This window comes from Varanus komodoensis, unplaced genomic scaffold, assembly GCF_004798865.1.
Source record: "Varanus komodoensis strain SLA01 unplaced genomic scaffold, ASM479886v1 scaffold18_1, whole genome shotgun sequence".
NCBI classification, from domain to species: Eukaryota; Metazoa; Chordata; class Lepidosauria; order Squamata; family Varanidae; genus Varanus; species Varanus komodoensis.
This window is the reverse complement of record NW_025335548.1, coordinates 3,100,188-3,126,408: the sequence shown is the minus strand read 5'-3', so window position 1 is coordinate 3,126,408 and position 26,221 is coordinate 3,100,188. Positions and strand designations below refer to the sequence as shown.

At 40.6% G+C, this 26,221-nt stretch overlaps 1 protein-coding gene across 2 annotated transcripts in view; it reads left to right on the top strand.

Moving 5' to 3' along the window:
- CWC22 (CWC22 spliceosome associated protein homolog) overlaps positions 1–26,221 on the top strand; it is a 48,059-nt gene that overhangs the window by 12,769 nt on the left and 9,069 nt on the right. For both annotated transcript variants that reach the window (XM_044426992.1, XM_044426993.1), the window contains exons 7-17: positions 1,854–2,022; positions 4,099–4,152; positions 5,876–6,011; positions 6,102–6,308; positions 6,413–6,475; positions 7,084–7,191; positions 10,128–10,209; positions 11,254–11,314; positions 17,159–17,236; positions 17,584–17,736; positions 18,124–18,251. In XM_044426992.1, the coding sequence (XP_044282927.1) occupies positions 1,854–2,022; positions 4,099–4,152; positions 5,876–6,011; positions 6,102–6,308; positions 6,413–6,475; positions 7,084–7,191; positions 10,128–10,209; positions 11,254–11,314; positions 17,159–17,236; positions 17,584–17,736; positions 18,124–18,251 (1,239 nt within the window). The remainder of the gene's footprint in view (positions 1–1,853; positions 2,023–4,098; positions 4,153–5,875; positions 6,012–6,101; positions 6,309–6,412; positions 6,476–7,083; positions 7,192–10,127; positions 10,210–11,253; positions 11,315–17,158; positions 17,237–17,583; positions 17,737–18,123; positions 18,252–26,221) is intronic.

The following is a 26,221-nucleotide window of genomic DNA, read 5'->3' as shown; positions in this document are numbered from 1 at the left end:
ATCAATACGAGTAGAAGAATGTGCCCTGTCCTCCCATTATTGGTACTGCTGAAGAAAGAAATGGAATTTTATGTGGAGGGACCATGAACTCTGTGTAATTCTAATATTCAGAATTCCTAGACTCAGACAGACTGAACCCTGTGTCTTTTGTACAGGCTTTTATTGGTAGAACTTGTCATACCAGTAAAAGAAAGTAGAACTCACAAGCCTCTAGAGCAAAGGCATGTAGAAAGTTGGTTCTTTGGACTAGCTCCAAGCATCCCTATTGTTAGTACTAGCAGGGGCTCCTTGGAGCTGAAGTCCAAAGGATCTGGAGATCAACCTTCTGCCCACCTCTGTTCTAGAGTCTTTCCAGCAAGTGGTAACAGGCAGAGACAAGTGAATGAAAATAAGGCCTGTGATTCATAATGATTTGTTCGTTCCTGTAAAACAACAAGGAACATTGTTCCTTGATTTGGATAGAGCATTTGATTTGTACTGTCTCTCTCTTCTTAAATTGTGATTAGATGGAAGAAGAAATTACTGCCACACAGTTATTGCTTCAATAGTAAAGTAAGCAGTAGCATTAGATGAACTAATCCACAGAGATCCTTCTCTGACACACTTCCTTAGTACTTTAACTAAAACATAGTTTGCTTCTCATGGGCTTTCTCACTCTAGAGACATTCAGAAAAGAAACTGGACAGTCATCTGAGTGGGATGGTATAAATTTGTAACCTGTAACAGCAAGGGGTTGGACCCAATATCCTTCTTAGCCCCTTCCAGCTCTATTATTCTATGATTCTACAGGACATTGGTGGTTTTGTAAATATATAATGTTTTAAATACGGTCATGAAAATAACATAAGGGCTGAATTATTTGTTATAATTAATTTACTCATGTATATTTAACATTCATACACGCGTGGCTTACAGATTGCTTGGTACTTTGAGAAGCTTTCTTGTGTTGTACCTTTTTAATTGATCTGTATAGCAGGATTATGGCAGTACTTTTTGTTAGGCACAAAGGCAGTGGATTGTTCTTTTACTTTTATTTTGGATCAGTTGGTATTTTTTGGTATTTCTGAAAAATGCAGTAGCATTTGATAGAAACTTGATTTGTTAAGTGGAAACATTAATGTACAGTTAAGTGATGAAAGAACAGTATCAATTGATTAGGGAATACTTTGCAAATAGGATTTACTTGTCACTTGTTTGGAATTGGTGTACAAAGGTATTTTTTTTTAAATAAGAGCAAAGATATATTGAGTATTAGTTTCTTAACACTCTTACAGATTAATCTGGTCTGCTCAGAGTATAACACTGGAGCTCTTGGAAAGCTTGGCTTGCAATATTGTAAGCCGTCCTGAGGCATTGTCATAAAGGACAGCATATAAATGTTCTAAATAAATAAAAATAAATATAGATGTGTATTGATAAGGGGTAGTGAAGCAACAAAAAAGGTGGAAAGCCGAAAACACTCTTAGGGAATGTTAGGTAGTTGTAGTTGGTAATTGATAAAATAGAAATTCAAAATAATGCCATCTAGGAAAGCCACTGGATATCTTGAGATTGCTAGGATATATGTTCAGGAATCCCTGAAAATCAGAACTACCTTCCATGAAAGGAGCCCTGCTTACAGATGGTGGTGCCACCCAATTTGGGGGAATTCCCTTCTGCACCTCAGTGGAGCCTGTTCAGCAGGGCCCTGGCCCTCTATATGACATTTTCAGGAGGCTGGACTGGGTGCTGTGTATTTTGGGGGCAATGATGACTTCTGGCAGCCCCTGGAGATGCTTTGCAATCTGGATCTATCCCACAGACTTCTTTCTCTTTTAGAAAGTTGCTTCAGTGATTTGCGTTCTCATTTGCAGGGGACTGCTGTCAAGGTCCATTCTCCAAGCACAGAGTGCTTCACCAATCTTCACTCATGTTTATGCAGCAGTTGTAGCAATCATCAATTCAAAGTTTCCAAATACTGGTGAACTGATACTCAAGAGGCTTATTTTAAATTTCCGCAAAGGTTACAGAAGAAATGATAAGGTATGTAAGAAAAGTTACAGTGCCAAATGACAGGATGAGATTTATGGCAATGCTGTCTTGTTTATATTATGAGATACATCTGTATGTTCAGTGAAATTTATTCCTGCATTAATATGTTTAAGAATTATGCATTATGTGATCATCAGGAAAAATCCAGAAAAGCAAAATATCTGGGAATTTTGAAGCTATTTGTTAGCCGGGGTGGTGGACATTCTGTACCCTTTCCTCCCAGAAAGGCAATTTGGAAAAAAACCCCATGAAATCCTTATTGTCCTGGGAATTCTAAACCTATTTTACTACTACGATAACATGAAATTCATTGTGTATAATATAGTACATAACTGTGCTGTTTGCTATATTAAATCTAAAAGTCCTCTAGCCTTAAATGCCTTATGTTTTCAGCATTTTGGATTAGGAATAATGCAAAACAACCTGTAATTCTGTGAGGTGAAAATGAGATGATTGCAATGTCTGTCTCCAACATAATGGAGTGGTACTTTTGTTGTACAAACATACATTATATAGCAGCCTTCCCCAACTTGTGCCTTTCAGACATGTTTAGACTGCAGCACCTAGAATTCCCAGTCGATGGACCTGCTGGATAGGAATTCTGGGAGTTGCAGTCCAAATGCCTCTGGGGAAGGCTGGCTTACAGAGACTGTATATTCCTAAAATGGTCAACTAGCAGTTTTGCTTCTTCTGCTCACATACATTCCAGTGGAACCCAAGGCACAAGAGGGTGATGGCATTGCTAGAGGAATATGAGCGGATAGCTGCAGAGTTGTGCAGGGTGGCAGAGATAGCACCAAGAGAATAAACATTTCTAACTAAGCAACTAGATCAGGCTTTTCATTTGCAAGTTGTTTTACTGTTCTTATCCCCACAGCTCTCTCTTGTGGAATATCACAGTCAGGAAGCAGGTCTCTGCCACTGAAACTCTAGCTTCACCCATTTTGGTGCTGGCCCCTGACTGTTTTGCTTGTGGAAAAGCAGCCCTGCATAGGCTGAAAAGGTCTTGCATAATTATTAGAAACAAATTTCAGAGAATGCCACAAATCTAAAGCTGTACTTTAAACCTTGCCCTAACCCCCACTTTTCTGTCAAAAAAGTAACATGGTTTTGCCAGGTAACATGGTTTTGCCAAAACTCCGCCCTTACTTTACAAGATTACAACTGATCTTATCCTGATAACAACAGTTTTTAAGAACATTGTTACATCCATCAGGTGAGGATGCATTTGCTATAGTATATATAGTGAAATTTGTGTATGTAGAGGAATTTGAGACTAGAGCCTGAACTGGCCTACTGAGTAATGGGACTCCCAAGAGTGCTAGATCACCTAAGCCTGTATTCCCCAGCCTGGTGTCCTTTCGATATGTGGGAGAGCAGCTCCCAGCATCCTGCAGCCAGCATGGGAGTTCTAGTCCAGCATGTGTGGAGAGCACCAAGCTGGTGAAGGCTGGTTTAAGTGTTTCCAGAAATCTGCTGCTACCTCAGGGGCAGCAAGCTGCATCTTGGCAAATAGCCTAGAGCTTGGTGGCTGCTGAGCGCATTGCTTGAAGAATGTCCTGAAACAGCGTGCAGTGCATCATCTTCGTAATCTGTTCACCGCAACTGTAATTTATGTGTTTGGCAGAAGGGAACAACCTGTCTACATCCACACAAATAATGCAGGTTGTAACTTACTGAAAGACACAGTGAAATGCAGTCACTGGCTTAGATCCAGATATGGCCCTACTTAAAGTAGAACCTGTGAAGTAAATGAGACTCATTACTTAAGACTAATAGAATACACTAAGTATTTAATGGGTCTTATAACTGTACTCTATTGGCCTGAAGATGAGCTACTACTGACCTGAAGATGAACTACTGCCTAATGTTTCTTCCCCCCCCCCCGCCCCCCCACCCAAATCCTGCTCCTTTCCTCCCTAATAGCAAGGGAAGAAGGCTCTTAAAAAATGTAACGTATTAAATATGTATGTAAGTCACTTGGAGCCTTAGGGTTAGGATAGGATATAAAAGCAGACATAAGAATTTCACTCAGAGTAATATGTAACTTTACGTTTTGTTTTGCAGCAACTTTGCCTAACAGCTTCCAAGTTTGTTGCCCATCTTATGAATCAGAATGTGGTAAGATATTCTGTGTCCCTAATAGCATCTCTGCAGTCACTGTTGCTTTGAATATCAAAGAATAGCCAAGTAATAAGGTTTCATGGTTGGTATTTTAAGAATGCAGTCTTTTACCTGCAATTTCCCATCTAGCTGACTTAGCATCCACACGTACAGAACATTTCCCCCCTTAGATCACCTGAATAAGGTCTGCACCCGAAGAAGTCAAAGCAGAATTGCAGCTCTAATGAAATGAAGCAGTTTGCTTCAGTAATCAAGTGCCAAACACATTCCAGTTGTTTCATAGAAAGAGCAACCATTAATGACTGTTCCCTAATAAAGAAGACCCATGCTTCACATGTTTGTTTATTTGACTTTTGCGAGCCTCATTTTTCAAGATAATGAGTTCAGTTAACTTTACTAATCACAGAATTTGGATGTGTTTCTCAAATATAGGCAGTGTCTCTGTCTGTTTGCCTCTCTGGTGTGTGTGTGTGTGTTAACATTCCACAGGAGAGTGAACTGTGCATGTCCTCCATTTTCAGTGTGTAAGCTCTATCCCTTACAGCTGTTTCTAGTTTAAATAGAAGAAGCTATAATAATCCTGTTCTTGTACATAAACAAATAGTTACAATCCAGAGCAGATTGAGCAACTGGAGGAGGGGCTCTTAATCTCATTTCCAGAGTTGTTCATCAGATCTCTGATTGCACGTGCTACCAACCTTGTCACTGTTCTTCCCTGCCCCATGTGCAGATGAAAAAAGTGTCTCGGGGTTAAGATGCATACCCCTTAAGCCAATGATGCCCAGCCTTTTTGGGTCAGATGGCAAATGTGGAAATTTGCAAGACTGCTGTGAGCTCTCTCACAAAATGACTGTCATAGAAGGAGCACTTTTCCATTCATAAGACAGCTGCCATGGCCGGTAACAAAACACTTTACTTCCCAGAAAGCAAACCAGTGGGACTGTAAGAAAAAATAGCATGACTGTAAGAAAAAATAGCATCTCCAAGGGCCTAGGTATAAGGAAAGAGTTGGGGTCTGCAAGAAATTTGGTGTGGATTTTGTTTTGCAGCATGCTGGCCTCCCAGTTCAATGGATATTTCCAATTTAAATATTGAGTAATACTATAAAAGTTAGGGGAAAGGAGACTTGTGGGTCAAGAGAAGTTACATTGGAGACCCTGGCCTTCCCCCTCCCCCACAATGGTGTGAACAGCGAAAGGGCTTTGCCAGAATCTCTCCCTTATGCACCTCAACAGTTTTGTTGAAGACTAAATGAGGCAAGTAGCAATGCACAGCCGAGGTTCATGGCAGAAGGACCCAGTCAAAGTCATGGCGAGAGGAGGGTTAAGGGAGCTCTTTATAATTTCTTGATTCATGGGGGGGGGGGTGAGTCTGCTGATAGAACTATTGTGTTTTCCTTTCAAGCCTCACTTAAGCCCTTGTTAAAAGAGGATCAGAGAGCTGCCTGTGCCACACCCATCCACCCAGCTTGACATGACTTCAACCAGCAAATTCCTGCACTGAAACTGCTCTTGAAACTCCCTTGACCTGCAAAATGGGGTGAAGTGAGGGGCTCCTGGTTAGGACCCTTATGTCCAGAGCACCTCTTGGGGAGCAGAGCAAATTGCTCCTTTCTCTGAAGCTGTGCTGTGTTTTGTTAACTACTTTAAATGTATATATTTCAAATATCTGCAATAAGAGGAATTTAATTTGTAACAAAGTTTGTGTTCTTCTTGGTAAGGCTCATGAAGTTTTATGCTTGGAAATGCTCACGTTGCTTCTGGAAAGACCTACAGATGACAGTATTGAAGTAGCAATTGGATTTTTAAAGGAATGTGGCCTTAAATTGACTGAAGTGTCTCCTAGAGGTGTTAATGGTATGTATGTACTGCTGAGAGATTGCCTTCTTGATTTCCTACCATCTCACTAAACTAACTTGCACCTTGCTTTTGTTTTTAAAACTACAGCCATCTTTGACCGCCTTCGTCACATTCTGCATGAATCTGAAACAGACAAACGAGTTCAGTACATGATAGAAGTAATGTTTGCTGTGCGTAAAGATGGGTTCAAAGATCACCCAATAATTCCAGAAGGACTGGATCTTGTGGAGGAGGAAGATCAAGTCACTCATATGCTACCTTTGGAAGATGACTATAATCAAGAAGATGTTCTTAGTGAGAATGATGTTGAAATTGAACTTTTCAGTCTCTGTTATTTGTAATTTCTTTTAAGGAGCCTGCCATAATTTTGGCCTTTTTCTTTTCTCTTTTTTGTGAAGATGTGTTCAAGATGGATCCTAACTTTATGGAGAATGAAGAGAAGTACAAAGCTCTGAGAAAAGGTTTGTGGCTCAAAGTTGTTTTAGTTTTGCATGGTTGTACTATTGTTGGAAACTGCCCAGAGAGCTTTGGCTATGGGCAGTATAAAAATATAATAATAACAATAATGAAGCTCATGATAAGAGTGTAAGCATGTTATGACTAGTACTTTGGATGTAGTTGAAGTGAAAACAACGATCAAGACAAAAACAGTGTTTTAATTTTTATTTGTCTTATGCTAATAATGGTGCATCTTTTGGAAAACTATCCGGATTTTATTTTGATCTAGAGCTGGGGAGTGTTTTGCCTTTCTAGCAATGTTTGTGTCTTTAAATGATTCAGTTATCGTATTGAACCCCCTCCCCTCAGGCTTATATATGTTAAAGTCCTGGGGTATTGCAGGATATGAACAGTGCAATCCTGTACTTATTTACTCAAAATTAAGTCCCACTGAGAGCAATGGGATTTACTCCTGAGTAAATAAAATTAGGATTGCATCCTAAAACTACCACATTCCTTATTTCAGCTCTGAAGCATCCTGTTTCAAATACGTGGGTATCTGATTCTGAATGTCATCTTCTGACTTAGCTCTGCACGATCTAACATTTACTTAATTTTATCTTTACTGTAGAAATTCTTGATGAAGGTGACAGTGATTCAGAAGCTGGTCAAGATGGTGGAAGTAGTGAGGAAGAAGAAGAGGAGGAGGAGGATAAAGAGGATGAGGAGGATGAAGAAGGTAAGGGTGAAACAGCTTTATGGGCTACCTGGCATTGTGGAAGTTCAGTATGCCAGTATAGTAAATTGACTTTTGTTTAGGTTAAGCTGTCACTCCTTTTGAAGGAACAAAAGTTTGATTTTGGTTTTGCCTTTACATGACTAGTGCATGTTTTCCTGTCAGTTTCATTGAAAGTACTATGGATGTGTAGATTGATTTGAATGCAGAAGTGCTTTTAGGTTAATAATAGACTATCCGACTTACTGCACTTGCCATTCTCAAGTCAGGGTTCTGCCTGGGCAAAATTCTTGACAAAAGCCTGATTTGAGATATCTATTGCATTTCCTTAAATTTGGATTCAAGTATCTACATTTGTGGTTCCTAGCAGGATCTTTAAATTAGGTAAGAGATTTCTGTACACCTCATACTTTGCTTTTGAAAGTCCTTTCAACTTCAAATATTTGGGAAACACAAGCCCAATGTTTCCTTGGTCATTTGGAACTACTTTTGTTGAGAGAAGAGGTTCTATCCCAGGTTTCTTATTTTACTGACATTTCAAAGTAGATTTCTTCCCACCTATCTGTATCATTGTAAAAGTATGTATGGATGTTGTTTGAAGGTTTTATACAGAAGCATATCACTTTTTTCATTTTTCTTTGCTGAAATAGATTCTCTTAATAACCACTGTTATGAAGTGATGTGCTTTATCATCCTCATTTTGGCTATATAATGGACATAATCAAGCCAAAACTAAGCACCACTTTAATGATCCATTGGGTTCAATAGAAAAGTTAAGACAGTTTAAATAAGTCCACTGACAATGAAGTTTAAAATGTTTAATTTGGGTAAGCACTTGCACCTTAACACTACTTCCTTTCCTCAAAACCGTGGGTGTAAGTCCTGCTTTCTTGAAGTTCACATGCATCCCTTATCGCCTTAAATGTTAAGTTTAGATTTTAGAAGCCTATTTCATTCTTTAGGACTAGGGAAGTATGCCTTACAAAAGAAAGCAGCATTTCATTTTCTTTAAGTCAACAACTGATGAAACTCTATAGTAATTTAAAACAATGTCACAGACTTGTTGGAAATAGAGAGTGGTTAGACAAGTATGCAAGAAGAGTTTGAGATGGCCTCCTAGCACTTTCAGCAGTGCTCTTAGGAATTGAAAAATTTTTGATTCCCAGAAAATAATAAAAATAGCACATGTCAAATACACAAGTTGGTCATCGCTTGCATTGCTCATATGGAAACTCTAGAGGCAACTCCCACAAAAAGTAGGACAGTATTCTAATTCAGAGTAGTTTGGTTAGGGCCTGATATTATGAGTGCTATGCTGTTCAGCCTATAGGCGCAATCCATTGTGCTCTTACCATAACAGGAGAACCCCTTCTCCCAGAACCAGTTTGTATGCACAGGTTATGGCTCCCTTTTTGAATTAATGTGGCAGTCTGTGTGCGCAGGCATTGCACATATTAGTGCACATGTGTCTTTGGGTCAGGGCACTAGAATACTTTCATTTTTTTTCAAACATGTCCCTCTGCCATGAAGAGTATTGCGCTAAATAGCTGTAATTATGAATGGTACTGTTTTTCTCATCTATAATTTTAATGCGTATTCTTAATTAGCAAATTGATGTGAGATACATTAGGAAATAATTGAAGATATATGTTTTTTCGAAAAAGTCTCCAAGCCCAGCCTTTTTCTTCCCCACAATCTGAACTGCTTCTGTCTGCCCTAAATACATTTATGACAATGTGATGCTCATGTGCATACATTGGGAGTGTGGCTTGGTGGGTTGTCTAGAAGCAGTTTTTGCTTGCTCTGAGCAAGTTAGGTAGGTTTCCAACAGTTGGTTTTCTTTCATTTTCCTTCTGTGGCACAAGTACGTAGTTATGTGGGTGGAAAGTTATTTACCCGGCATTTTTGTGGGCTAGTAACTTCTGTGAGTGTAGTTGCAAGGCTAGTTAGGTGGTAATATAGGTGTTTCCATCTAGGAAAGCAAAGATAGATTGATTGTTACACTCATCTTTGTGTTAGCTTGGCTGTCGTACTATAATTCATAATACCTTTTTGTAATAAGATATATAAATATTGAGTTATATCCGGTAGTGGGTTTGTGTTAGTGCAAAGCATGTCTGTTCACACAAGTGATGAATTCAGATAACATGACAAGCCATGATGGTTTTTTACCGTTGTTGGTCTGTTGTGATATCTGAACCTAGCCGTGGTATTTCACCGTAGTAAATTTGTTCCTTAAAAACCATGATAAGAAACAATTGTTTGTTGTATGGTTTCTTTGTACCACCATGGCTTATTTTGTTAACCTATGATCATGGTTTCCAGAGTCCTGGTAGGCAGCTACCACAGAGTCCTCTGGAAGGAAAGGAAAGTGTAGGAGCTGCTCCACCCATCCAGCCTCTTTGTCCATACTGGTGAGAAAGAGGCAGGTGGCACAGGCAGGGAGGGATGCACCTTGGGATTGAATTTCAGGCACAATGGCTGATGGAATATGTGCCAACAGTTGGGAGGAGATAGCAGAGAAGCTGGAAACTATAATAAAGTAGAAAACACTTGATTTTCTGTTAGGTAAATCATGGTAAAATACCCATGAAACATTGGAACCATGCAGATTTGCTTGTTGTGTTAGGTGAAGCCTGCCAAAATACCCACTTCCACTGACTCCCCTTTGCCTATTTCAGCTCTCCATGGCATATACCCATATCATCCACAAACATCAGGAGTAGATTGGAGGGGGTATGGAGGTATAAATTAGATGTCGCACATTATGGAAGTGTTCATGCTATCAGCTAGTGCAACACCACAATTGAATACAATCTATTGGTATTTAATCATGGATGATGCATTTTCAAACCATTGTGTCTTAAACAGTATATTTATAATGCTTTCAGTTCTAACTTCTGTATCTTAATTCTTTGTGTGCCCCTGCACTCTTCAAGGACAAAAGGTGACCATCCATGATAAAACAGAAATTAACTTGGTCTCCTTCCGACGAACCATTTACCTTGCAATTCAGTCAAGGTAAGATGAAATATAGTTCTCAGTTGAAATGTGATGTTCTTCCTCTATAATTGCAGACATTTTTGCAAGCTAGCACATTAGACGTGGGAGGATTAAATTCTGGTTGCAGAGTTCATAGATCTAAATCCTTAGAAGCAGAATTCTTCTTTATAGGCTCTAGAATACTGTTAAAGGAATATCTCTAGAAGAAAAAAGCAACTTAGTCAATATGTGTACCTGTATTTGCATCAGGGGTGGGTGGGTAGAGAATGACAGGGAACAGTGTTTGAAGAGATTTGCTTGGTTTTAAGAGACTTTGTTAATGAACAGGATGTTTTTATTGTCCTTTTTACACTGATCATTAATATTTTTTATATGAAGACATCCTGAAACAACGTTTTAGAAGGCCAAAATGTTCTCATTTGTTTATTTGCTAGACATGGCACATTTCTGTTTAGGATGATGTTGTAGCAATAATGACTCACAAATTGGAGTCATTTTGTTTTTAGTCTGTCTGAAAATCTATTGGTCTTGGCTGTCTTTCATATACAAATATTTAAATTACTAAAATAGAATTGTTTTTCAACAACAGTTTTGTTAAAAGCTTGTTAAATTTGTTGTGCTTGTTAATGAAACGTCTGAGGAGAAAATGTGGTGGATTTTCAGTTAACTGCAGCGACAGTATTGATTTATGCACTTTTCCCTTTTAATGGATTTTTTGCAACTGTGCCCATGCTAGCCGGTTATCTAAAGTCCATGGATTTGCATGGTTTTCCCCTGATAAGTGAAAGGAGATAAATGGAAATCTGTGGTGGAGGTAGGCTGTTTGGCGGTTCTGTTCAGAGGTTCTTGTACCTCTTGAAGAGATTCTCACATCTGAAACTTGGAAAATAGATGACTTAATTCCTGTTTTTCTAAAAGAATGCTTAAATGCATTATCACTTGGATGTTTATGACCCCCCAGATTTTGCCTTTTTAATACAAAACATATTGTTAACACAGAAGTTTTATAAGCTGTTATGGTTGAAAATCAGTTCTGGACACACTTTTTTCCCCCCTTTATAGTTTAGACTTTGAAGAATGTGCGCATAAATTGCTGAAGATGGATTTTCCTGAGAGCCAAACGGTAATTCTCCCTCATGCCTTTTTTGCTCTTCTATTTCTGGATGAAATATCTTTTTATTATTTTGATATTGACACTATTCATCATATTACATAGTATATTGGCTAATACATGAGGAATCAGCTAAATTTTGATTAAATCTGTACCTTTTCCAGAATGATACTTTTTAAAAAAGTATGAATAGTAAATCAAGCAGTAGTTAATGTTGATGATTTTCTTCCTTACCAGTAATATGCCCTCAAAATAGAACATTGAAAGCTGATGCTGTGTTGCTCTGTGCGTAAAATGTTTGCTCTGCTGAAATGCAGATTTGTAACAGATGAAAAGCATTGTGACTGAGCAATTCTAGAGGCTGAAAGCAAATATTTCTGGAAAGTTATATTGTGTGTTGCTTTGCTGACTGTTATGAAATGGTTCTACAGAAGTCACACCTGCCCACAAAGGGTCAAGGTGAAGAAAGTCAGAACTCTTTCGAGCATCCTCTCAGAAGCACGTTTCCTTTCTTTCTGTTCTCCTGGTAGGATATAGGAAGTATTTTCACACTTGGGCTAGGAGCTTTCAAGGAGCCTTTTAGCTTCACTCTCTACACTCAGTAGGGAAAGTGAGGGGAACAGTGTTTCCTTGCCCTATGAGTAACTGACTCCTATTTATGCTATATGAGCAAGCTTCCCTCCTTTGTCAAAGCTATGAGGAGGCTGGAAAGAGGCAAAGAGCTTCCAGTTCTTTGCTGACTGCATCCAAAAAGGCCATGCAGTGGTTAATTTAGACAGTTCATTGAAACAACACAGGATCAAACCATGGTTTACAAATCCTGATTTACTGAAAAGCCACAATTTAGACTAACCTCAGCACATTCTTTTCAGATGTAGCAGCAGCTAGTGAAAGATAGGCTTCTAATCGCACAATTTTAGCAGAATGGAAGGAAGGTGTGCAAGTCCAAATTTCTCGCCTATTCACATGATGATGTTTTCATGATATGTCCAAGAATAGGCCATTCTCTAGGTTTGCACACTGATGTGAAATCTCTGTCTGGGCACATTCTTCTACTATTATGACTTTCTTTGACTCGTATCACTCATTTTTGTAAATAGATGAGTAAATTTCTCCAGTAAATTTATTTTTCTTTTATCCAGCAGTTTCTTCCATTTAAGGCATAACTCTGGGGCAGGCAACATGGTGCCCACTGGCACTCTTTCTTGGAGACCCCACAGTACCTGCTCCTCCTAACACTGCCTTTAATTTGGCCTTTTGGGCTGGTTACTTGTTCTTGGTGACTCACCATGCCTCCCATGGCAGCCATTTTGTGGATGTGCCTAAGATAGTTTTCGAAATTGTTCGATGGGCCCACCTGGTTGTAGCAACTGCCTGCCACTAGCACAAATAGGTACCTAGCAAAAGAGTATCTTCTGACCTGGTCAGGGAGAGAGTATAGGCAGGAAAAGGTGTTCCTCGAATGTAGCCAGCATAGCTGTATGTTGTGTTTCCTTGGACAGATAAACGCAGCACCAAGCAAAGCTGTGCAAACGCAATTGGAGAAATGGGGTTCTGGGACAAGCAGCTGGAATAAGCAAGCTTGGTTGACTACATCCCAAACATTTGCTTTTTTAATTTTTTGTATTTCCATCATATGAAATGTTAGATGGCTGCTAAACCTATGCTGCATCTGTTCAGCTAGCTGTTTACTCTCCAGATTGCTAAAGGGAAACGGAGGCAATAGGATTTTTGGGGCCAACTAAGATGGGATGTAGGACATCCATGGTAGCACCATGGTAGATATGACAGGGTTCTGTTCCTGTGTTGGTTTGTTAACTCTGGTTAGCTATCCAGAGTTAAACTGTAGTGCCTCCTCTGCCCCTGCCCCCCCCCCCGCTCCACATGAGGAAGCCTGGGATAGCTTGGCAGACATGCTTGATACTGTTTCACTAGATTAAGTTTTTGCATGATAACTTTTACAGACATTCATGTGTATTAGTTTTAAGATTTGTATAATTAATTCTCTTTTATACTCTTTAGAAGAAGAGAACCAATTTAGAAGATCTATACATTTCTTGTTATAATATGAGATTAGCATGATTTGGGGGTTTTCTTTAGTTGGGATCCCAGTATTAACCTAATAAAGTGATGCAGAAAGAATTAGCTTACTTTAAAGGTGAGGGGGAAGTGTGAAGTAAGTTCCACAGAAAAGAGCAGTGTTTTGGTCATCTGTACATGGAATTTCCCATCCAAATACAGACTCTTTTAATATGGAGTCAATTTTAATAATGCTTCTTAAATAATTGTTCTTATGGACAAAAGTGTGGCCAGCTATAATATACCGTAAGAATGTAAATTTAAATTTATCGAATATGACACTCATACATAAATGGTTGCATGTTGGCCACATCCATCAGTAAAAGGATGTAGCCAGATTTTGCATATTCCCCTCCAACCACTTGCACCATTAAGAAATCTGTTCTGGGAAACTGGAGGTTCCTCAGAACAATGTGGAAGATGGTACAACGGGGTTTTTTTGGGGGGGTGGGGGTTTGACAAGAGGTGTTTCCCTTGCAACTAGCAGAATCCCCTTGCTGCATCAAAAGTTTCTGCTGATGGAAGGAGACCTTCCTTCATGCAATGCAAATTTTTAATATGGCTATGTCATGATGTCATGCTTGATCTTAGAAAATTGATATATTCAATGCCACCTTCCTTACTGAGCTGTTAAAATTGCAGGCCTAATTTGCTGTTGCTGGGAAAGGGGTGACAGTTTTATCCTGCACTAATTAGAATAGAAAATCAAGTTAAAATGAAGGAAAATGCATTTAAGTAAAACAAAAATTCTAAGAAAACTGTCAGCAGAAATAAGCAAATGACAGTCCCAAAGGGTGCAGAATAGCAGTGCCAACACAATTGCTTATAAAGTTTGCCAGGAAACCAGATGCTGCTAAAAGACTGCCTTTGACAATGTCGTCTTTTTTCCATCTGAGGCATCCTGAATGCTGAGTGAGAGAAGTGGCCTAGCAGCAAAATGCTTTGGGGCAAATAATAGCACATGGTGTTGACTTCAGAGTAAAACTTAAGAGGAAGCATTTAGGGATGGCAAAGCACCTGCAGTTATAAACATATTCTGTCCTCCCTCTTTACCTTTCAGGACTACTTACTCACCTTTAGTTTGATGAAGTGTCTCTCGTGTTGACCATTTTAATTGTCCAGCTGAAGCAAATACTATTCTAAGCTCTTGGAAGTGGGGTAGAAGCTGGCATGTGGTCAAAGGAACCACATGTGGTCCAGGGCAGACTAAATGTGGGTAAGAAATTGGAAGTGGGAAACAAGACTGCCTGCTTATGGATCCTTTCCTATATGGATGAGGTCACCTTTGCACCAGTGTTAACCATGGTAAAAACAAACCCAAATTTCTGTAGCAACAAAGTGGAAGATCCATTTTGCAGACTCTGTTTAAAAAGGAATCTGTTCTTGCTATGTGTCATCAAGTCATCTCTGATTTACGGCAACCCTATGAATCAAAGCCTTCCAAAATGTCCTATTTATTTATGTATTGGTTTGATATCCCACTTTTTCCAACAAATTCAGAGTGGCTTACATCATTCTCCTCCTGTAGCTCTCAATCTTATCCCGACAACAACAACCCTGTGAGGTAGGTTAGGCTGAGAGTCTGTGACTGGCCCAAAGTCACCCTGTTGACTCCATGGCTGAGCAGGGACTAGAACTTAGTTTGCCTGAGTCCGCAACCCGCATGCTTAACCCCTACATGATACTGCTTCTTCTATCTGTGACAGCCTTTCTGAGCTCTTATAAATTCAAGGCTGTGGCCTCCTTTATGAAGTCAATCTGGAAGGAATCTGGCTGGCATTAACTGGGTGTGCGGGCTAGAGTGTCTCACAATAGAGGGGACTAGAAGGAGAGCATGTGACCCATTCCAGATTCTTAAGCATGGTTAGAAATTGGGAGTATTGGTTCTGTATCTATGCATTTTTATGTCTGGGATTGAAAGGAGAGATAAGAAAAGACATCCACTGTACTGCTTTTCATCCTTCAGATTTTGGTCTAATACAATCTAACTCATAGAGAAGAAATGGAAAGTAACTCACGTTTAGTAACTCAACCTTCATTTATCCACCTTAGTACTGTTTTATTTCTCCACTTGACAGATGGGTCATCTGTATATTCAGTAAGAAATCCGCAGACATTTCAGCACTACCAAGCTTGCATTATACAATTATCTGGGAGATGTATGGTTCTGCATGTCCTGTTTGTAGATGAATCTGTTGCCTAAATACTAGAATAGGGTATTTAGTGGGATGTAAGGGCTTGGTCTTACTTGCGCCAGTTTGGAGAAGGTGAGAAACAGGACTCATCTGTGCAGTTATTTCTAACATTTCCCTAATCTCCATGCAAGCAATGGGAGATTGCCTCACAGCCTTTTAATGTCCAGAAGGGTAGAGGAAGAAGCAGGAATTGTATCACACAAGCACAGGAATTTGTTGGTTTAGAATTCAGTAACTTGAAAATATCTTCCACGTCGGTTCTCTATTTTATTTTTAAAGTGACAAAGGCTGTCCTGAAAGAATACGAGCAACACCAAGTGTACTCTAAAAGCCAGAATGAAGCCTGAGTAGGACTTCTGGTGGTGAGGGTTTGAAACTTTGATAATTAGTTCTTTTTCCCTTGCACATGAGTAGCAGAAATTCAGTAGACTGTGCAACATGAATATGTTCAAATTTGCTTTGCTCTCGCATAGGCTTTAATTTCTTCCATTTTCATGCAGATGCCACACAGATCCGCCAATGGATTTATAAAACATATGTAGGATTCGGCAGAAGAGTTCACCAAGTGAAACAGAAGATACTATTAAGCTTTAAAGCTATAATGTGCTACTAGAACAGCTGTGTGACTGTCATTGCAACATTCATGCAAAATAATTAAAAAACATTTTAACATTTAATCTGGAAGATGGACTCTTTGGATATAACCTCAGCTTGTTTTGAATAAACTAGCAAGAGTATCTTTATAGGCAAATCTGTTTTCCTGCACATGGTTTACACGAGATATTCTGCTAAAAAACATTGTAATATTTAATTAAAATGTTAAAATATTTAATTACTTTAACCCTCGGGGATATTATAATATTGTAACTGCAGTTAAGAGACCAAAAAGTAATTTGTTTTGCAAGTCATGCTGACTCCATTAGCAAGAGCATCAGCATTTTGCCCTGTTTTATTGTATGAAAACTGATTGACTGCAACATTACTGCAATAGAGCAATATAAAAAGTTAATATATGTTCCCATATATCAAACTAATGTAATTATTAGCGGGGAAAGCTCTTAAAGTATTGATAGTTAGCCCTTCCCCACAACTCCTAGCATCAAAAAAAGATATTCATTTCTTTCTGGATATTTACTTGATGGTGCTTTTTTGTTTTACTTAATATAAAATAATTGCCCTTAATATGATGGCTTGCACTTGCATCCAATCCCACTTTGTACTGATAAAATGCATAAAGTGATATGGAGAATAAAGCAACTAGATAATAACCTGTTATGGGTGGCAAATTTGATGTTTCTTTCAGAATGATTAAAATAATTTAATCTGAAAATAACTCAGAATAGGTTGGTCTGTTTGAGATACATAGCACCAGTGTATGCTGAACATGTTTTACATTTGATTCTTTCATTTTCCCACCCATATGCTTTAGTTTTCAAGGTTTGTTTTTAACTGAATACATCTGTGCCTTCCATATTACATTGCTGTGTTAAAGGTGTTTTGTAATATGTTTTTTTAGAAACTTAGGAATTGTTTTCAGTTGATATTCAGGATTTCCTTAGGAGTTTTTTCTTTCCTTTAACAGAAAGAACTGTGCAACATGATACTTGATTGTTGTGCTCAACAGAGAACATATGAAAAATTCTTTGGTTTATTGGCTGGGGTAAGTTGCTTTCTTCAGAGATAAAACCTGCATGACCTGCTCTTTCTTCATCTTGTTAATGCACTTAGAATTCTCTATGACTTGGATGCAGAGGTCCCTGTCACTGAAAGAGAGCCATGTTGAATACTTGTATGGGGATCACTGATTTCCCCCACCCGGTTGCATTTTTATGTGCACGTTAACCTTCTCACCTCACCTACTGTCTTCCTTGGGTACCCAGGAATCTTTGATTCCAAGCCAGAATCTGAAAAGTAAGCCCTCTGCACTCTTTTTATTATTTATCTATTTAGTACACATCATGTTTTTTTTTAAAATGTGTTTTTCTTAATTGTGTCCCTCCATTTTAGCGTTTCTGTATGTTGAAGAAAGAATATATGGAAGCATTTGAAGGCATTTTCAAAGAGCAGTATGACACGATACACCGGTTAGAAACAAATAAGTTGAGGAATGTTGCAAAGATGTTTGCGCATCTTCTGTATACAGATTCACTTCCGTGGAGTGTAAGTAGAACAAATTTTTATCCCTTGCTTTATGAACCTGTTTTCTGAAAAGGCAAAATCTGTCTTTGCTTGTTTTTTTGCTTTGAAGTACTTAAAATGTAGGCATAATCAGTTAAAACAATCATCTTCCGAGTGCAACTTTAATTTTGGCACTGCCCTAGTGGACTGCTTCACCTCGGGGCAGAAACATTCAGATAAACCATTGAGAATCAGGACTTGATAGTTACATGAACTGAAAATGTCAACACTTTGCAATGATGGCTGCGAAGTTACCCCACACTTGCATGAATTTGTCGCATTTCAAGGAAAATAGTACTTTGGGAACAGGTGGTAAATTGGATTCTTTGAAAGGAAAAATTGATTTTGACCTTGTGCTTCAATTTGTAGGTCCTTGAATGCATAACCCTAAGTGAAGAAACAACAACTTCTTCCAGTAGGATTTTTGTTAAAATATTCTTCCAAGAACTTAGTGAATACATGGGACTTCCTAATCTTAATGCCAGGTTGAAGGATGAGTAAGTAGATGTTTCACATTGTAAATTATTCTGGTGGTGCCTTTTATATGAGTGATTTTATGTATAAGTGTTTGACCTTATTGTTAACACTGACATTACAATTACAGTTCGGTTCTGAGAGTGTTTTTAGTCTTAACATTTGGTTGTATCCAATGTTAGTGCTACTTAGAGTAGACCCATTAAAATTTATGAAACATAAATTAGACTGACACTGGATATAATCTGTTGTTATTGCCCTACCATGGGAGTCTATTCAACTGAAGCGTATCAGAATATGGTTTTAGATGGAACACTATTTTCTCATATAAAATACCATGTTAGTAAGAATAATAGTTCTGAAGCCAAAGTTTGTAGTTACCTTAACCTGGATCTAAAGTCCCCGTAAGTAGGAATCCCTTCATGGGGTGTTCTGCTGGCAGAAGCCAGAGTGGGGAATGCTGCCCAGTGGCCAACATTCCCTTCCCGGGCAAGGTGCTTGAGTGGGTGGTGGCGGAACAGCTCCAGGCACTCTGGAATAAAACTGATTTTCTACATCCATTTCAGTCATGCTTCAAACCTGATTTTGGAATGGACACTGCCTTGTTCGCTCTGTGGGGTGACCTTTGCCAGGAGAAAGACAAAGGGAGTGCAATCCTGTTGATTCCCCTGGACCTCTCAGCAGCTTTTGATACCATCCCCCATGGTATCCTTCTGGAGAGGCTTGAGGGCAAGGCACTTGACCAGCCATTTCCAGAAGGTGGTGCGAGGGTTATTGCTCTGTGCCATGGCACAGAGCCATGGAGTGCCACAGGACCCTATTTATCCCCTATGCTATTTAATATCTACATGAAACCACTGGGGGAGGTTATCCAGAGGTATGGGCCAAGGTGTCACCAATATGCAGATGACACTCAGCTCTACCCCTCTTTTTATTCAAACCCAAGGGAGGCCATGGCTGCTTTGAATCAGTGTCTGAGTATGGTGATGGCCTGGATGAGGGCCAAAAAATGGAGACTCAGTCCAGCAAGACAAGGTGCTGCTAGTGGGTGGTTCGTCTTCCAGTCGGGTGATATCCAACCAGTTCTGGGTGGGGCTGCATGCCCCTCAAGGACAGGGTTATAGATTGGGGCTGCTCCTGGGCCCCCACTCACTTGAGGCATAGGTGGCACAGAGCACCTTTTTATCAGCTTAAACTGATAGGCCAGCTCTGACCCTGTCTGAACAGGCGGAGCCTTGCTGCAATTATCCACGCTCTGGTATTCTCTCGTTTGGATTACTGCAATGTGCTGTACCTGGGGCTACCTTTGAAAATGATCCAGAAATTTCAGCGGATCCAAAAACAGACCAGCAAGACTGTTAATGGGGCCTGGCTCATGAGAACACATTACGCCAGTCCTCTGCTAGTTATACTGGCTGCCAGTTGAAGTTTGGGCCTGATTCAAAGGGCTAGTACTAACTTTCAAAGCACTGAGTGGCTTGGAGCCAGGCTATCTGAAGAATCATCTCCTGCCATATATATCTACCTGGAGACTGAGGTCATTTTGAGGGGTCCTTCTCTGGGAACCCCCTCCAAAGGAAGTGAGGTGGTTGCTACTAGGAGGAGGGCTTTTTCAGTCGTGTCACCCAGGTTTTCAAATGAACTCTCTAAAGGGGTGCACCTGGTGCCTGCGTTGTCTGCTTTTCAGTGGCAGGTGACTAAGATGGCATTTCCCAGCATACTTTCCCAGCATTTTACCCATCTAACTTTTTAACTTTGTTTTTATGTACCCCATTTTATTACTGTTCCAGTGCTGTGCTTCTGTGTTAAATAATAGCAGTTGCAGTTATGCTTTTGTTCTTTCAATTTTATTGTCATGTGTGTGTGTTAAAAATTTGTTGAATTGTAACTTTGTTAACTACCCAGGGAGCCTCGTCTATTGGGCTGGTATATAATTAAATAAATAAAGGCTAAATCAGTGAAAATCACCCCCCCCCCTTTCTTCCAGTGGGAGCCTCAAGTGGATTGTACTTTCTTTTAGTGAAAGGGCAGTTCACAATCCAACATGCTGACCTACCTGGTTGCAAAGTCACAATAAATCACCATAGATTAATTAACTTTCAGGGATCCAAAATGTGCAACGATCACATGCAAGCCAGGAAGGGAGGGGCTGGCTTGTCACGTTGTGCAAACCTGCATGTTGTTTGAAGGTTAAGCAACCCTTGAAAAAGCCTAACAGTCTACTGTGTTTGATGATGTTCTTCTCATAGCATGTACTGGGCTTGGGTGACACAATCAAAAGAAGCCATTGTTGTGAGTTGTACATCTGCCACTGGTATGACTTGCACAATTGTGGCATGGCCATGGTATATCATGATGCTGAACCAAGCTGCAGCTGGTCCTGATTCTGCAAATCTTGGTTAGCACATGCAACAGTGTCTAAGACACTGTGGCATGTTTTGATTGTGCAAACTGGATCACATAACACAGCTAGGCTGACTATATAGATTTAGTATTTCTTGGTCATGTACTGTTGAAAGGTGAGTTGTTGTATTGTGTGAATCGAGCCACGCTAACAAATCATTGTTTGTTAACTATGAACAACCCCTGAGGAGAATCCATTGTCTGTTGTTGCATGATGAACAGTGAGATGTTCATGGTTTGCAAACTGCAATTTGTTAGTGTGACTGACAAGGTTCACACAGCACAATAAGCTGGGGTGGTTTAAAAGCTAGGGTGGTTTGTTAACCATGCTGGCAGTGTTCAGACAACATCATAAGCCACCCCTGCCTTATAAGCCACTATGGCTTTTCATGCAGTGTCTAGCAACCTTGAGTATGGGTTGTTGTGTTGCATGAACCCAGTATGTATGTATGTATTTAAAACTTTTGTATGCCGTCACCACATACCTTGGCATCTCAGGAAGGCTTACAATATATACAATTAAAAACAATAAAATAATCTTTATAAATAACAAATTCAATAAATGATTACATAAGAACAAAAAACCAAAAGCAAAAAATTGACTGTTCAGTGATAAAATATCAATTTTTAAAATGGCCATTAAATAAAAAGGTTTTAACCTGGCACCAAAAAGAATATAGACTTGGCACCAGGTGCACCCCTCCAGGGAGCACATTCCATAATCTGGGAGAGAGAAGGCCCTGCTCCAGGTAGTTGTTCTTTTTATCTCCTTTAAAGAGGGCTCCCGGAGCAGAGCCTCTCCCGCAGATCTTAAGGGGTGTGAGGGCATGTAAGGGAAGAGGCGCTCCTTCAGGTATCCTGGTCCCAAGCCATTCAGGGCCTTATAGGTTAAAACCAGCACCTTGAATTGGGCCCGGGCTTCAAGTGGAAACCAGTGTAGCTGGTAGAGGACCGGCGTTATATGAGAATAACAACTGGTCCCTGTCATCAGCCTGGCAGCTCTGTTCTGTACCAGCTGAACAGTGTATTGGCCCTCATCCAGCCCATTACCTTGGCCAGGCACTGGTTCAGCACAGCCACCGCCTCACCTGGAGTAGATGTAAATGAGAGGTAGAGCTGGGTGTCATCCGCATACCGGTGGCATCGCAACCCAAACCTAATGACCTCTCCCAGCAGTTTCATGTAGATGTTGAAAAGCATGGGGGACAAAATAGAGCCCTGTGGAACCCATGGCACAACTGCCATGGCGCAGAGCTATAGTCCCCCAGCACTACCTTCTGGAGTTGGTCAGCCAGGTAGGAGTGGAACCACTGCCAAGCAGAGCCTCCTACTCCTAACCCAGCCAGCCTATCCAGGAGGATACCATGGTCAATGGTATCAAAAGCCACAGAGGCCCAGGAGAAGCAACAGGGACACACTCCCCCTGTCCCTCTCCCTGCACAGGTCATCGTACAGGGCGACCAAGGCAGATTCAGTGCCATAACCAGGTCTGAAGCTGGACTAAAATGGGTCCAGATAATCCGTTTCATCCAAGAGTGCCTGGAGTTGTCCTGCCACCACATGTTCTAACACCTTGCCCAGAAATGGGATGTTGGCCACTGGTCTAAAATTGGCGGCCACCTCTGGGTCCAGGGATGCCTTCTTCAGAATAGACCAGATCACTGCCTCCTTCAAAGGGGTAGGGGCCCAGCCCTCCCTCAGTGAGGCATTGACAACCTCCCAGACCCAGGGACTAATCCTGTAACTGACTTCTTTAAGTAGCCAAGAGGGGCAGGGGTCCAAGAGACAGATGGTGGGACATACCATTCCGAGCACCTTGTCCACATTATCAGGCTGCAATAACTGAAATTCATCCAACAATGCTGGACCAGACGGCTCTCTGGACACCTCCCATACTGGATTCAAATCAACTGTGGAGTCTAGATCGTGGCAAATCTGAGCGATTTTTCCCCTAAAATGCTGGGCAAAGTCATCACAGTAGCTGCCAAAGGTGCGACCACTTCCTTCTCCTGGCCAGAATGTATCAGGCCTCACCCCACTCGGAAAAGCTCCACTGGACGGCACTGTGAGGAAGCAATGGAATTCTTCATTGGAATTAGGTTGTGGCATTCTTTGTTGTTGTTGTTGTTGTTGTTGTTATTATTATTAATTATATTTCTATACCACCCATATAGCCGAAGCTCTCTGGGTGGTTCACAACATTGAAGTCCCCCATCCAGATTCCAACCAGGCCTGATGCTGCTTAGTTTCCAAGATGAGGCGTGATCAGGCCCTTCAAGCTACATGGAAGCTGTGCATGCGCAAAGAGGAAATGCCTCATCTGAAATACAGGGTTCACCCCAAACCCCAATACCAACCCAGGATCAAACCACAAGTTTTACCAGCCATTAACACATCTAAAGTTATCTTGTCTAGATTTCTGACTTACTCTTTTCCATGACCAGACGGTGAATAAGCACTGACACAGCAGGATTTCCTATTAGCCTCATCTTTAATTTACATCATGAATGCTGATATTTACCACTACGTAAAAAAAAATTATGTTAAATTAACAGTTATAAATTGTGATGAACCTATCCGTCTTGTAGGCAGTTGCTGCTGCATTCGTCTCAGAAAATGTGATACTAAATATATAAGAAGCCATCATTTATTCATCTATTGGTGTAGAAATTAGAAGTTGCAAAATAATTTTCACTTAGGCAGAATGGGTAGGTATCAAAGTGATGCATCTTGTATTTTTGACCACTGCTGCTAAGACCTGGATAATAAGTGAGTTTCATTGAATGTAGCTGCAGATTCTTAAAATCATGTTTAGGGTTGGATCCAACATTGTGTGAGCAGATATTCCCTTCTGCAGCAGAACTTTCCTGTCCTTTCCTCTTCCTGCAAGCCCCCAAATCTGCCTGGAGGTTTCATCAAGTGTCCAGAGTAGATCTGAGGATTTCTGCTGAAGGGAGAGCTACTCATCCCACCAGGAGTTTCTCTCCTACTGGCAGAGCTGCACCATTGGATCCAACCCTCAGGCTACTTCTGGATCCCGCGCCATTTATCTGGTGAAACAGGTGTCCAAGAGGACCCATCCTCTCTCCTTGGCTGAGTCTGAAGAGGAGGAAGGAGTTTAAGGACCACGCAAAGAAGCTTATCCATCCATCTTTGGTTCTGCTTCTGTCACCACTCCGTGAGTCTTCTGTACCAGTTATGCCCTCTCATCCAGTATTGGAGCCAGCTCTGGCTCCCTCAGCCTCTGTACAGGAAACCAGAGACCGCTCTCCTCTTGCCTGTTTTCTACTGCCATTATGACAGCATGTGAGATCTCTGGGATCTCCAAATTCAAACATGAACATGATTCTTCATGCTCCCCTTTCACAAACTAGGATGGGCACCCTGGTTGGTGCCTCTGCATAAGTCCTAGTGGGATGACTGGAAAGAAGCTTGGGGTTATGTTCTTCACTTGGCCTGTACTGGCTATCAGTTGCTAGGGCCTTCAGGATGCCATGTAATCACATGGGGTGCCATTTCTAAATGTTCTGAAGTGGACTTTTTTGGCAATCAGCTCTGCCTTTGCTACAACCTGGTGCCAATAGACAGAGTAATTTTCAGCTCCCTTCTCCTTCAGCCCAGAGAACTTCTGTGAGGACTAACAGCTGTCCTCTTTCATGTTCTTCACTGCTGCCTTTGGTCCCAAGATCTAATCAAGGGGAGAGATTTGAAGAGTCCCCACATTCAGCTGGACACAGCTTCTTACTCCTTTGTGGTACCATTTCTCCCTACACCAGATAGCATCTTTGGAACAAAGGGTGCAATTTGGCTCTCAGAAGACATAGATCATTTTGCTGACAGGGTTCTCCATATGGCTTCCAGATGACAATGCCTTCCCCCCAGGAATCATCAAGATGGGAAAAGAGGGGATCCTGCCTCCAAGCAACATCTTTGATTTCCCCATCATTTTCATGTTCCTGCCTGTCAGTCCCACTTATGAATCTAGCCTGTCTTTGTTTCTTCCAATGTAGGCCTCAATTGTAACAGATTCCTAGATTTTATCTGTTATTCAATGAAGTTACTGGATTGATTTTGATGTCCATCTTCTCTCTTTGGGTATTACCCCAACAGTGCTCTGGAACTAGGACCTTTATTACCTCCAAAAAAATCAGAATGGCCACTTTGCCCATGGCTACTGTAGACCTATGATAGCTCTCATGGAAGGTGGCCTTCTTAACCACTATAACTTTAGCTTGTCAGTACACTGAAGTCTGTGCTTTGTGAATGGATTCCTCATATCTGACTTTTCACACAGAGAAGAATATACTCTGTCTGGATATATCTTTCTTCCCTAAAATGGTATCTTACCTTCAGCTCAGTCAAAATGTCTTGCCTGCCTCCTTCTCTTCACCTGATAGTGAAGAGAACTGTGCTTATCTTTAATTTAACCTGCCCAGGGAGCCATGTGGCTAATGGGGCAAGCTAGAAATTAATTAATTAAAACAGTGTTAGACACACTCTTCCTTTTTAAAATCAAGATCTGAATCTCATTGAAATTGCTGCATTTAAAAAAAAAATCTCTTAATGGGGCACGGAACAAGGGACTGCCAGTTCTTATTCAATGTCTGTCACCTGGGTCAACCAAACTAAACTTTTGACTTAACTGCTTATGGGTCTCCAGCCCAGTGTGCCAATCTAAGTTCAATGCACAAGTATGGTTGCAGCATTAACCACATTTAATGAAGTTATCTCGGTTGCTTGAGTTACGTCAAGTAGCTGCACAACTGAAAACACGCCCTTGGTGTCAACATGACCAATCAGAAGTGCAGGCTAGAGTGGACTGCCCTTTAGGTTGAATACTGTTATTATCCATTCTGCATTAGTAACACTGACCCCTCACCTCTGGTAATTAGCTTGTCAGTCACTGGTATGCATGATCCACAGGGACCATAGAGAAGAAAGACAGGTTGCTTGCCTGTAACAGTAGTTCTTTGAGTGGTCCATCTGTACATTCACACAGCTTGTCCACTGCCCCCACTTTGCTATAATTGTAGAACCGGACAGGCTGCTTAATGTCATAGGTACTGTTGCCTCTCTGTTCTGAAGTTCTCTCTGTTCCAGGCCTCAGTAGGCAGACTTAGTGAACTGAGGGAAGAGGCAGGAAACTGTCAAGGGTGGGGTGGGCGCAGGTTTCCTGGCAAACATTCTTTGGCTATAGAAACTTCCCAAACCAAGGCTCAACATGTACTGCGCCCATATGTGTGAATGCACAGATGACTGACCACTTGGAAGATCCAGTTACAGGGAAGCAATCTGTCTTTTTGCATGCCTGTGTTTGGTTCTTTAGTTAGCTAGTGATCACATAACGCCTGTTCAGTTTAGAAAGAGTTAATATAATAACTAGGCTAATATTAACAAAGTTGGGATTACTGACTATACTAGTAAAGAACAAGATATGGATCCATTATTTTTTGTACTCAAATTTTTAAAGAGATGAGGGTTAATTAAAAATGATTTTGCAAGTTTAATGCCAGGGGCAATTAGTTCTTGGTCTTTAGAGAGCCAGTTGTGTTAAACTTTTGATAGTTTTATGTATTTTCTGTGGGGGAGG